The 12597-nt window shown below is 40.8% G+C and overlaps 1 protein-coding gene across 1 annotated transcript; it reads left to right on the top strand.

The window, feature by feature from the left end:
* The first annotated feature begins 936 nt into the window (after positions 1–936).
* On the top strand, positions 937–5514 carry aasdhppt (aminoadipate-semialdehyde dehydrogenase-phosphopantetheinyl transferase). Its single transcript, XM_088381842.1, has 7 exons — positions 937–1361; positions 1436–1549; positions 2371–2500; positions 2797–2918; positions 3496–3657; positions 4625–4678; positions 4773–5514. The coding sequence occupies exons 1-7, from the start codon at positions 1197–1199 to the stop codon at positions 4926–4928; spliced, it is 903 nt and encodes a 300-aa protein (XP_088237968.1). The 5' UTR covers positions 937–1196; the 3' UTR covers positions 4929–5514.
* The last annotated feature ends 7083 nt before the right edge of the window (positions 5515–12597 follow it).

Genomic DNA, 12597 nt, shown 5'->3' on the forward strand with positions numbered 1-12597 from the left:
AATAATTCATTTCATGCTTCACCCACGAAAAAGGTTTTTGCTGGACTGACATGTCAGCATGGCAGTTAGTTTTGTCGTTGTTATATTTTTTCTAGTCAACGTTGAATCTGAACATTCTGTGTGTGTGTGTGTGTGTATGTTTTCTTTCTGCTGCACTACAGTCAGCCTGCGGTGCACATTCACACAACACAGAAGGGATGTTACTAAATTCAGTAGACTGACACTTGAAACAAAGCAGCTTCCAATGTACCAGATTTCTTGTACATAACTTTTTGGAGCACCACAAAAAAGTCAAATGGGGAGGAAAGCAAATTTTAAAATACGCTGTACCTAAAATTGTACATGTTTCAGTCGATCTCGCTTCAGAATAGACGAGTTTTAATTGGCTAGTGCCATCTGCCGGTTACTACCAAGTAGTTAAATAAATTTATAATGGAAACACATTTCCCTTTTTTCCCCTCATCTAGCCATGCATCATTTGCTGATAAAATCTTGAATCCAATGCTTCGTGACCTCAAAATTGGCACTTAAATCTGATGACTTTGACGATTACTTTAAAGGCAACATTCACAGAATGTTATCTTGTAAAAAATCTCGAAGCTTTAAAACATTGCGTGCAGATCGATCTTATTCAATGGAGTGACCAAATACACTTTAAACCCCTGGCTTTGATGAAGAGGGATTATGTTAAATCGTTTCCGCTTTAACGGCTGAAATGGGGAGCTTTTTTTTTTAAGGTTTAGCATACTAAAACAGCGTGATGTTTTCTTTCTTAAGGAAACAATTGGAAATGACCCTTTCAATCACTACAATGCTGTAAATATGGCATTTTTTAAACTGAGTTTATCATTTACTACGTTTTATACAGGCAAGTGAATGCATCATTGAGGTGCGCATTTACGGTCGTTCCTATTATTGGTCAATTTGCTCAACGCCTCTTGTGACATCATCAGCTCTCTTCCGGGGCATGTGTGATAAAGGTAAAATGTAAACAAAGTGCCTACCACATTTTTTCACGATACAACAGTTTCGATCATCTAGAGGCTATTGAAACGCGAGTTTTCCTTCGCTGTAGAATGTCGGCAATATATTAATTATTAATCAAAGAATGCACATGCAACACTCCCCAGCGTGCAATGCTAATGTGATCAAGCCGACAACTTCTGACAGCGACAACTTCTAGTTAAGGAGCCCAAATGTCAGAGGCTGGCGAGCAGATGGGTTCTGTTCGCTGGGCTTTTCGCTGCGCGTCGTGGACTCCTGGCAGGGCTGACTGGCTGTTTGCTGCACGCTGTATTCAACCGGAAGAGAAAGACCGAATAGGAAAGTTTGTATTTGCTAAAGATGCCAAATCAGCCATGGTGAGCGTAAACGTATTGGCTTTGCAATATTTGCATTGAGGGTCACTTGTCAAATGAACACGTTCTTTTGCCAGGCTGGCAGGTTGCTGCTGAGGAGGTTCGTGTGTGAGAGGATGCACATTCCCTGGACACATATCTGCTTGAAACGGTCACCGAGGGGGAAGCCTTACCTGGTTGCACCGCTTCAAGTTCGTGATTGACTACTTTAATCCATCCATCCATTTTCCGTACCCCTTTGTCCCCACGGGGGTCGCGGGCGTGCTTGAGCCTATCCCAGCCGTCATCGGGCAGTAGGCGGGGAACACCCTGAACCGGTTGCCAGCCAATGGCAGGGCACACAGAGACGAACAACCATCCGCACTCGCACTCACACATGGGGGGAATTTGGAGCGCTCAATTGGCCTACCAAGCATGTTTTTGGGATGTGGGAGGAAACCGGAGTGCCCGGAGAAAACCCACGCGGACACGGGGAGAACATGCAAACTCCACACGGGGAGGGCCAGAGGTGGAATCGAACCCGCACTCTCCTATTTGTGAGGCGGACGTGCCTCACGTCGTGCCTCGGTGCCCCACCGAGCCGCCCATTGATTACGTTAATACTACTGTCAGTTTGGCACAATGAAAAAAAAGTAATTTCAACTTGCATAGTGCTTGTAACTTGCGAAAATAGAAAAATGCCTAATTGTCGAATGATAACTACTGAAAATATATATCTTACCTGTTTGTTTCTTTCAGGTTAGACAAAGAAATGTTGAGCGCCAGAAGCTCGTAGTATTTAGATTAGAATAACACATTTGCCACAACTTATCTTCATAGCCAGTACCATCATTTAATATATAAATGACCTGGCCTTTCTGTCTGTTTTACAACTTGAACGTGGCCCTTTTTTAGTGCTTATGTTTTCCCAGTCCTGCTCTTAATTGTCCACATGTGTAAATATGAATGACAAGATTTGTTTGTTGTCGTCATAATTAAAGACAGCATTGATGTTCTTTTTTCATTTGTCTAGGTCAGCCCAGATTTGGGAGTGGGGCCTCAGACTTGGAACTTTAACATTTCCCACCAGGGCGACTATGCGGTGCTTGCTGCTGAGAAGGGGCTGCAAGTTGGGATTGACATTATGAAGACATCCATGCCTGGTAAACCAACAGTCAAATTTGACATAATTGGACATCTGCTCTAAAAGCTTTCCAGAACTCTGCAATGGATGAAAATTATTATAGTGTGTGTAGTAGCTTGTGCCGCTGGGTGACGCTGTTGTACCATCGTGGAGGGGAAAAAAACAGGGCAAATCTTTGCATGAGAGTGGTAGAGCTAGGGTGCAGTCATGATGTTTGTCTACCTCATCTCATTTGATACAACACACATCTTTCTCCAATTTTGTCATCCCCTCCCTGTCGTTTTGGTTCCATCCTTCTTTCCCTCTTCTCTTCAGGTAGCAGCACTGTGCCCGAGTTCTTCCGTATCATGACTCGTCAATTCACGCCGTGCGAGTGGCGCGTCATCCGGTCAGCCGGCTCCGAGCAGCATCAGCTCGCAATGTTCTACCGCCACTGGGTAACCATGGCAATCGTACAACCTTGTTGTCACATTGCATCGCTGCTACCTCCTGCAGGGGGTGTTCCGTGTGTGTGTTTGTGAGAGCAAAGCATAGCGCTGCTACTTTTGCCTCCCGTTCCTTTATTCTCACACAAACACACACACACACAACACAAACATACACATAGGAACAGCAATGGTAAGCAAAGCTGTGAGATTGAAAGGGTGGCACAGTGACGTCAAGCTCTGATGTCATCATCACACCTTTGACTAATGTCAGAGCTCAGTGGTTGCCATAGCAACTAGCCCTATAATTCTGTTGTGGCTCATTGGCTATTGAACAGGGTTGCATACACACAGAGCCATATTTACAGAAATAGTCAATCTTTTGGACATACATCTGCATATTATACCATAAATTATTGTCATCGGTTTATTCTATTTCAGTTTACACTGCTGGACTTATTTGTGTTTGTTGGAGCACCCACATGTAAGCATGGCAAGAAGAAATTCCATAGTGATGGAATGTACACGTTTCGCAATAATCTTAGCACAGCTTTCAGTGAGCTGACTGGGATTGTTGTTTCCGCTCAAGGCCCTGAAGGAGAGTTTCATCAAGGCCATCGGCACAGGACTGGGCTTCAATCTGCAAAGGTTGGAGTTTCATCTGTCCCCTGAAGCTCTCACACAGGCCCATGTGCTCTGTCAAACCAGAATGCACCTGGATGAAGAGGATGAGGAGAACTGGTTGTTTGAAGTGAGTATGTGTGTAGGAGGAGCCTCTATCACGTAAAAACTGGACGAAGACTGACGTAGATATGAAAGTCTTGAATTCTTGATATATAAGATTAAAATTAAAAATCCCTTCAAGTGAGCTGGATTGAATTTAATTCTATTTCACATTAGAGTCAAGGTACATGGTGGACTCAATTACATGTAGTGCAACGTTTGGGATGAAGGAGTGCAAAGTGCAAACATCCCACCTGCACCTCAGTGGTTTTCCTAATGGAAGCGTCCACTCTGTGAATCCCAGGTGGTCTCACTCTGCTGAAATTGACAGCAAAATCCGAGGGGATGAGAGGTGCTCGATCAAAGAGGAAAAAAACGTTTGTTTCGATTGTTCTTTGCTCATCTTGTTTTGTATTCCATGTCCTCATACTCGCGTTCTTCTCTCATCATCTGCCCTCACCTCCCTTTGATGTCTTCCAATATTGCATTCTCTGATGTTATCTTTAGCCCTCCTCTCACCCTTCGCCTACACGCACACAGGCAGAAGAATTAGCACGTGACCGCTAAAAGGTTACGAGCAGTCTAAAAAGAGCAGCTTGTCTCTTTCTTCACGTCTTTTCCCTCGAGAGGTACCCGAGGCCTAATGCAGTTCTAGTGTCAAGGTTTTCTCGCAAGGAGATATAACGGCTCACTCGTGGTGTGTCCCTTTTTTTCAACCATTTGGCAAATGATTTATTTTGTTCTTTTTTTTTTGTGACTGTATTACTTCCATTGCAAAAATGATCTTGGCTTGACCAGCAAGGAGTTTTAGAATGGGAGTGCTCACATTTATTTCAGACTGTCAAGGTCAGTTCGAGAAAGGTACGGTTAAATGTGACATGCAGCATTTAGGTTGCCGTTAGAGTTTTTGTTTAGGCAGCCAGATAGATCAACAATATTATGAATAAATTATCTTCACGTCACATGCAATTTCTATGGTGTTTGTGTGCGTGCAGGAGAGTTTACTTGATGCCGATCATCATGTTGCTGTAGCAGTGGGACACAATGTAGTAAGTATTCCGCATTGCCTCTGTCTTGTTTAGAAATTATTCAGTGAGCAGCCAGCAGTTGCCAAATTGTAACCTCTGCTCAACTTATTTTCAGAATTGTACTTCATCTCGTCCTCCGCCCACTGCTTTCACACTGTTGACGTTCACTGACCTCATTGCATCGGCATCGCCTCTGACAGACGAAGACCCCGCCTACTGGGAAAGCTTCAGAATGAAGACTGAAACACCTTTAAGACAGAGAGACACGTGATCTCAGACATTCAGAGCATGAAGTGGTCACATTTGAACATTTACAGTGTTCCAGGACTGTTCACCAACAGAGACAAAAATACACATGTGTATTTGAGTGTCCAGTTGGCTAAACTGTTTTAATTTTGCTTTATACCATAATTTATGCTCGTATATAAGTGAAATGTGATTTACGTAATGCTAATATGCTCTTCAAAAAATGTTCATAACATGGACATTTTTTTTAATTAAGCACACCCCAGACACTTCATTAAGGGCACCAAACTTGTGCCTGCTTGAACGCCTCCAGAACATTTTTAATTATTCATGGTTGTATGGAGTACAGTACGCACTGCCATGTTCAAGAATCTACTTTGAGATGATTTCATCTCTATGAAGTGTGAAGTGTCCTTGAAGAAGCAATGGAGGATCATGGTACATTCTGCCCATTAAGGGACAGATGTGGTTAGCTCAGCTACAATATTATTATGATTATAACTCGCACCCGTAACTTCTGCGATGGTTATCATATCTTATATCTTTCCTTATAAAAGAAAAGCAAGCATACACATGATTACAGAGTGAATAAAGAGAACTTAGTCAATATACATTGTTTTGATAGTGTCAATAAACCGGACAATCATTTGTACTGCACCAACCTCACACTTACGACCCAAAAACACAAGTTTTTGGAGCCTTTTGAAACAACATTGCAATAACGAAGTACATTATAGTGTGCGTAAAAAAAAAAAAGCATGCACACAACTTGAAGTGGTGACTTATTAAGTGACCTGATGAATTACTCTGTCGAGGGCTATGAAGTAGATAAGGAGTTACTGGAGAGCAAACAAGGAAATGCTAAGCAGCTCCTGAGTTGTTCTCAAAGCTTGAAATGTGATAAATGATGCTTGATTAAGATCGTAAGGCTTGTTCCTGCTCCCCTTTTCTATAGGAACACTAAAACACTTTCAAGGCCTCACAATGATTACAAGATCCAATACAAAAGTTATACAAACCCCAATTCCAATGAATTTGGGATGTGTAAAATGTAAATAATAACCGAATGCAATGAGTTGCAAATCTTCAGTCTACTTTTTTTCCTCCATGTTCAGACAATCTTTTAGGTCAGAGGCTGTATTCAAATGGGGATTACAGCCATGGCTCGGAAATCATTCAAGTCTGCAGACAGAGATGATTGTTTCTATTTATACACGAGTAGCTAAGTATGCAAATGCAGTCCTCTTTACTACCGTGAAAGAAACAGAGCTTGAAAACACACACACACAATTGAAGTCATTGCCTCCAGCTGGCCTGAATTAGTTTGCCTCTTGGCCATCTTAAATCTTGCAGTGGGGTCAGGTTGGAGTCACACTTGAGAGAAAGCATATTTAGTAGCCTCGGGTTTACAAGGCTTATCAGACTAAAGGAATCTTTTTTTTTTTTTTTTAGATGTGATGGCAGGAGTTAATCGGAGAGGGGTAAATATTCCACCCTAGGCCTGCATGGGGTCTTTGCATATCTGTCATTTTTGGTCATTATGCCTTCAAATATTGATATAATAACAAAACAAAATATTTGATTTTGCTTTAAATTTTACACTTATTTTTATTTTATGGAGCAGGGTGACATGCAAGGATGAAGTCTATTTTGAAACATGCAGGAGGCTTGTTTTTGCATGAAAGAAAAAAGATAGAAAGAAGAGAAAATAAACAAGAATCAACATTTGCTTTTCCAATCCATGTGTAACACAAACCCTGATAAGACAAAAACACACACTGCATGATACAAACCTTGGCCCTTTTTTTTTTTCATGTGAAACTGGGGCATCTACATCCAGCCAGCTGCACTAATGCAAAAGAAAAAAAATTATGAGTGTGTGACAGAGACCATGTGTGCATTTGTGTGCGCATGTGCACCGAGGTAATCCAGTGCTGCCGGCAGAGGCAGAATGATCAGAAAGACAGGATGAAGAAATAATGTGGGAAAGGGCAAAAACGGAGAGTCACATAGAAACCAAATACGTTGAGGATTAGACACAATAAAGGAGGAAATATGAGTACGATAAATAAAACAAAATACAGCCCACATGCAGAAGTATATATACAAATAGGTTAATTAAATGGAACATTGAAATTGATCGCAACAAGAGAGCAAGCAAGAGGGTAGGAACGTGAAAAGGAAGGTGGTTTCTCCTTTCACCGCTCGTCTGAACCTGCGTCAGTCCTCTTAATCAAAGTCACTGCTGCACATTCAAATGGTTGATTAGTGAAGAAACACATTGTCAATGGTCACAGCTAAAACACACAAGCATCCAGCTTTGCCCTGACACTTCATCTTATGGAAGCACAATGATGATGATGATGACAATGAGATGGATCTGTACCCTATTTTTTCATGTTGAATTAAAAGAAGCCTTGGGATTGTCCCAGTTAATTAACCAAGAGCTTGAAGGGGACAAACATTTTACATTCTGCTAAAGTCAAACACTGCACCTAATTAAAAATAACAAAAGAAAACTGTCATACTCTATCTTGTGCAGTTTTAATTCAATTTTTTTAAGTGTGGGAGAAACACAAACACCTGCCCCTCTCGCACGAACACCGATACACACTGATTCATTATTAAAAGGCTATCCATCACTGCGCACATGCAGCGCATACACACACATTGATTTGTTTGGACCAAATGAATGTCCTGCGGGAGCTAATGCAACACCACAGTGAGTGAAGCATTCACTTAGGAAAGATGAGATCTTCTAACTTCATTTTGGTGAGGATGTGAAAGATGGACCCTTTTGTTTTGGGGGGCGGGGGTAAGTGATGTTACAAAAAGGGAAATATGTTAATGATAAGAATCAGAAATTTAACTCAGTGTCACATTAATGGACAAATGGTAACAGTTCTGTCTCTGAATGTCATCAAAGTGTTTTAAACATTTAACTCAAAGTTTGGCTACACTGGGAAGGTTCTACACGAGGAATGTGACTTACCATCATGGGAAATATTTGCATTTGATGTTGTCTATGCTAAGTTTTGTAATTGGAAGCAAATTTTCTCACTGCTTCAATGACATGTTTCCATCTACGTGTCAGACGAGCGGTTATCAAAACATGGACAAAATTGTCTCCATGCAGGCAAAAGTTCTGTAGAGAAACTTTCTGTAGCGTGCAAACACACAAAACACATTCCTTGCTTGACTTGCCGCTAAAGGTTGAAAAATTATCAAAACATCAATATGTTCCCATCACTTTCTTCTGAGGCGGGTGGTTAGATACACATAGATACATGCACAATTGCACAAATAGACACACACACATAAGCAAAGTGCTGTTAGCTTGTTTTTGCAGCTGAAAGAGGAAGACCAATAGAGCAAGTTCACAAAAGTCAGAAGTCAAACAGGCCAGGGGAATGTTTACTGCTCGAGCGTATTTAAATTTCAAGTTTACAATCTTGTGCAGCATGAAAGTGTGTGTGTGCGTGTGTGTTTGCCGCTGTGTACAAAGATGAGTTTGTGCAAAGGGAGCGATAAAGAGGAGGGAACCAGAATAGATAGAAGGGTAAAGCATTCCAATCCATCCATTTTCCATAACGCTTATCTTCCCTCATCGGGGGTCACGGCGGGTGAGCTGCAGTATATCCCTTCTGACTTTGGTCAAAAGCTGGTGTACGCTCTTGACAGTTTCACTGCACTCATTTCCCCACTTTAATCATTGCACTTCATAATTCATGACCAAATCTTGGTCTATTAAGTAGTTTTGAAATGCTGGACTTAAGTTTCTCTGCTGGAGAGAGCCTTGACACCCTTGGATGCCGAATTCTGTGAAATCGCCCTGAGAGAGTTTTGCTAATTAAGTTTTTTTATGACGTTGGGAAATGACTGGCGAACAATACATGTCATTCACACCCTGTGCTCAGACAAGAAAATACTAAAGGGCAAGTACAAACACATCACATGCACACTGTTTGCGCTAATAATAGATTAATCTGATAATTAATCTAAAATGATTAGATTCTAGAGCAATAGGAGGTGAAATGAGTATCTAATGGGAGCGTTGTAACGAAGTTAAAGGATGTTCCAGGAAGCGCAAAGGCTCATGCACGTGCAGAGTTTCCTTTTCAGATGCTTGTACAAGGAGCCTTGGAGGAGCTATGCTTGCTGCTGTTAACATTTACATCCAAATGAGAGACAAGTCACGAGATCTCAAACATAGACTGGACAAATCTCTCACAGAATAAAATCACCATTTGTCACTCAGGAGAGATTGTAAAGCCAAATCAAATGTAGCAGTGATGTTTATAGTCGTGTGTTTTGGGTAATGCCTTTGTCGAAGACTACTCAGGATTTTGCCATGGGAGACCTTGAAGAAAAAAAGACAACAAACAAAGCATCATTTTAACTGTTATTAGGATGATTGAAAGCCAACTTTACATTCAGACAAAAAAAGATAAAGGAAGATGTTTTCAAAGAGCAATGTCAAAAATTCCGCAAAGGGCATCCTCTTCACCCAGCCCTGCAAGGTCTCCTCCACAATCTTTTAATTTGCATGGATCAACTCTAATCCCCAATCCTGCTCATCTCTTTTCCACCCAGGCAACCCTGATGGAAAATACCAGTGCCAGGGAGGACATGTGGATTATCGCTTTTCTGATACCAACTCGTCGTCCGCACTTGCACTATGGGTCAACGTGGGACTCAACCATACACGTACACCCATGGAGAAATTAAGTCAACAGCAAACCAATCAACAACCAAAAAAAATGCTGAGAGAAAAGTGATCAACGTACCTGCTGAGGCTTGGAGGGGACAAGTGAAATGGAGTGTGCTGAGTGATGGCAGTGATGTATTAGAGGGCGACGGTGAGAGACTGATTTATTGAAGACCGACGAATGAGACATGTGGATGTGTACATGCGTGTGCTGACACAACCTGCTAGTTTAAGATATATGGTAGCTACACCACTGCAACGCTGCCAATTATAAGAGAGAGATGGTCTATCATTCATTCATTCAAGGCTGACATCACAAGGAGCAGGCACCCACAAAAAAATGATTATCGCAATGTGTTACATAAGGCAACATAACCATGATTAAGCCTCCCAGGAGAAAGTAGACACATTGACTTCCTCCACATATTTAAATTGTGGTTCCAAAGGCTTTCTAAACTTATCTGACATTTTTTTTATTTCTTGTCTTTGTTAGGTTCACGGTGAGCTGGAGCCTAGGTCACATGGTACGATTTAAGTATGTTTATTTGACCAAATATGGTTATCACTCATGGATTGAATAACATCCAACTCCTCTTGATTTTTCATCTTCCAAAGATATTTTGGACAGGCGGGTGAACTTGAACCGAATTTGTGGGCCAGGATCTTTCTCAGGTCCAACAATAGTAACCTTTGATCATTCAAATTTCCCACAGTGAGTCTTCCCAGATTAGTGGAAACTTTGAAAGGAAGAACATTTTATCTATGGCTAAATATGAGTTTTATAACATTAATTAGGACATTAATCCTAAAACAATGTTTCTCAACAACAATTAACAATAACAATGACTTGTTTTTGTAGTCAACAAGAGAAATTCTCACAGCCTGGCGTTCTTCAGTGAACACACATCACACCCAGCGATCACAAAGCGTCTCCTCTCCGCATGCGGCCACAAGTAAAGACTGCATAATTCATGGCCATGCAGAGTAGTCCAGCACACACACACACTACACACACACATACGCACGCCTTTCGGCAGACAGTCAAGATGTTTCTCCTGTCAGTGGTACCATTATTCAGCCCTGCTTCATTTGGCTAATATGACAGGCACCGTGTGTAAATTGCATGACCTTTGTTTGCCCATTTATTGCCACTGTTGTTTGTGTGTGCGTGCGTGTGTTATTGTGTGTGTAATTACCATTAGCACATTAGAGCGTGCAATGTTATGCCACAACCCATAGTCAGTGGCCTGTGCAGTCGAGACCATTCATGTAAAATATTCAAACCTCACATTGCCAATTAGTGTAATGGGGACGTATTTGCATAAAAGGATTGAGGGGGCATAAATAAAGGGATGCACGAAACAACTGTGCAAAGTTGTGGGATGAACAGCAATGACACACAAGGATTATATTTTGCTTCTGTTTTGAAATGTGTTGCTGTTGCCGTACAGCAAGGAGGCTTTGGGTTCAAATGCGGACTCTGGCCTAGTCTGGGTGGAGTTTTATTTGTTCACTCCATTTTAAAAAGACAATGTTAAACTTCATTTTGGCTTCATCAACTAGAAATAATCAATCTGTCCACCCGGCCAAGTAATTTTCCTTGTCCTTATTTGCGTCATGGGTCGAACGAAGCATGTTCAAGGTGATTATGAGTAAGAGGCACCACTGGCTTCAAACATTAAATTTCTATCTGTTCAGTCAAGCTGATTGCAAAAATTTAAGGTTTTATATGTACAGGTTATATTATTCATGCAAGGGGGAACCAAGCAGCATTTTTGTGTTCTTCTGGGAGAGGTTTTGTCTACTCCAAGCCTGTGCTGTAAAAGCCAAATGCTGTTTGAATAGTAATAAAACAAAAGTAGAGCAATACTGACTGTTATCTTGCATGAACAACGAAGCTACACTGAACTCATGGAAAGGTTCGTACTCATGCACACTTGGAAACACATTTGTCTTTTCACGTCTACATTTGCATGTTATGTACATAACACATTCATTGTTCCAATTATTTTTCAGTGGATGTCTGTATGGGTCACCCCTAAACGTACAGAACATCCTTCAGATGATCTATTGAGATGAGAGGATTGTGGCACCTGTTGTAGGTTGAGTTCAACATAATAACAGCCGGAGTCATTTTGCTTCTTGTTAAACACACTTGGTGTTTTATTTACATATGTTAAGACAAGAAAATGTGCCCTTAATGTCAGTCATACAGCTTTTATGGAACTGTTTTCTGGTACACACATGGTTCATGTTCAGCCTTGGTACAAAACTAAATCATAGTAATATTACTATAAAGTAAGACATCCAGAGATCCATCAACCAAACTACAATGTTTCCCTGGATATCGTCGGGGCCTTGCAAAGCAAAATTTTAAAATCCTGATGAGATCGTTTTAGTACAACAGTGAAATGGGATTGGAATCTAAAACACAACAAACAAAAATAGTCCATGTACATGATGTTGGCCTAGGTGAACACAATTTTATTATGAATCTATGAAAAATAATAAATGTTTTATTCCATTCTTGTTTGATAAAGTTCAGAGTGAGCTATTTCTGCTGTTGTAAAACATTGCTTTACTTTTTGTACAATGTAAGAATGAAACAATGTGCAGTCATAAAAAGTTTCAGTCATTTTAAAAGTCCAAAAACAATTTTTTTATCATGAATTTTGCAACCAATTCAATTGTGATTTCGTTTTAACTGTTAAAAAGACTTTTGGTTACAGTTGGCTACCATACCTTCTTGACTTGACCCAACGTCTCCAGTCGAGTTGTTGATGTTTATTGCCTGTGTACATCTGCGGCACAGTATGCATACTGCTTTTTAAAGTAACAGCCCAAGATGAGTAAGACAGAGCAAAGCGGACCAATATTCTCGATGTAGAATATCGAAAGACATGAGTAGCTGTCTATTTTTTAGAGAAGCTTTAGAATGGATGTCAAGTGTGAATCATTTACTCTTTATCCACACATTAGGCAAAAT

Source organism: Syngnathus floridae, chromosome 7, assembly GCF_059516105.1.
Source record: "Syngnathus floridae isolate MCC-2025c chromosome 7, RoL_Sflo_1.0, whole genome shotgun sequence".
Classification (NCBI taxonomy): domain Eukaryota; kingdom Metazoa; phylum Chordata; class Actinopteri; order Syngnathiformes; family Syngnathidae; genus Syngnathus; species Syngnathus floridae.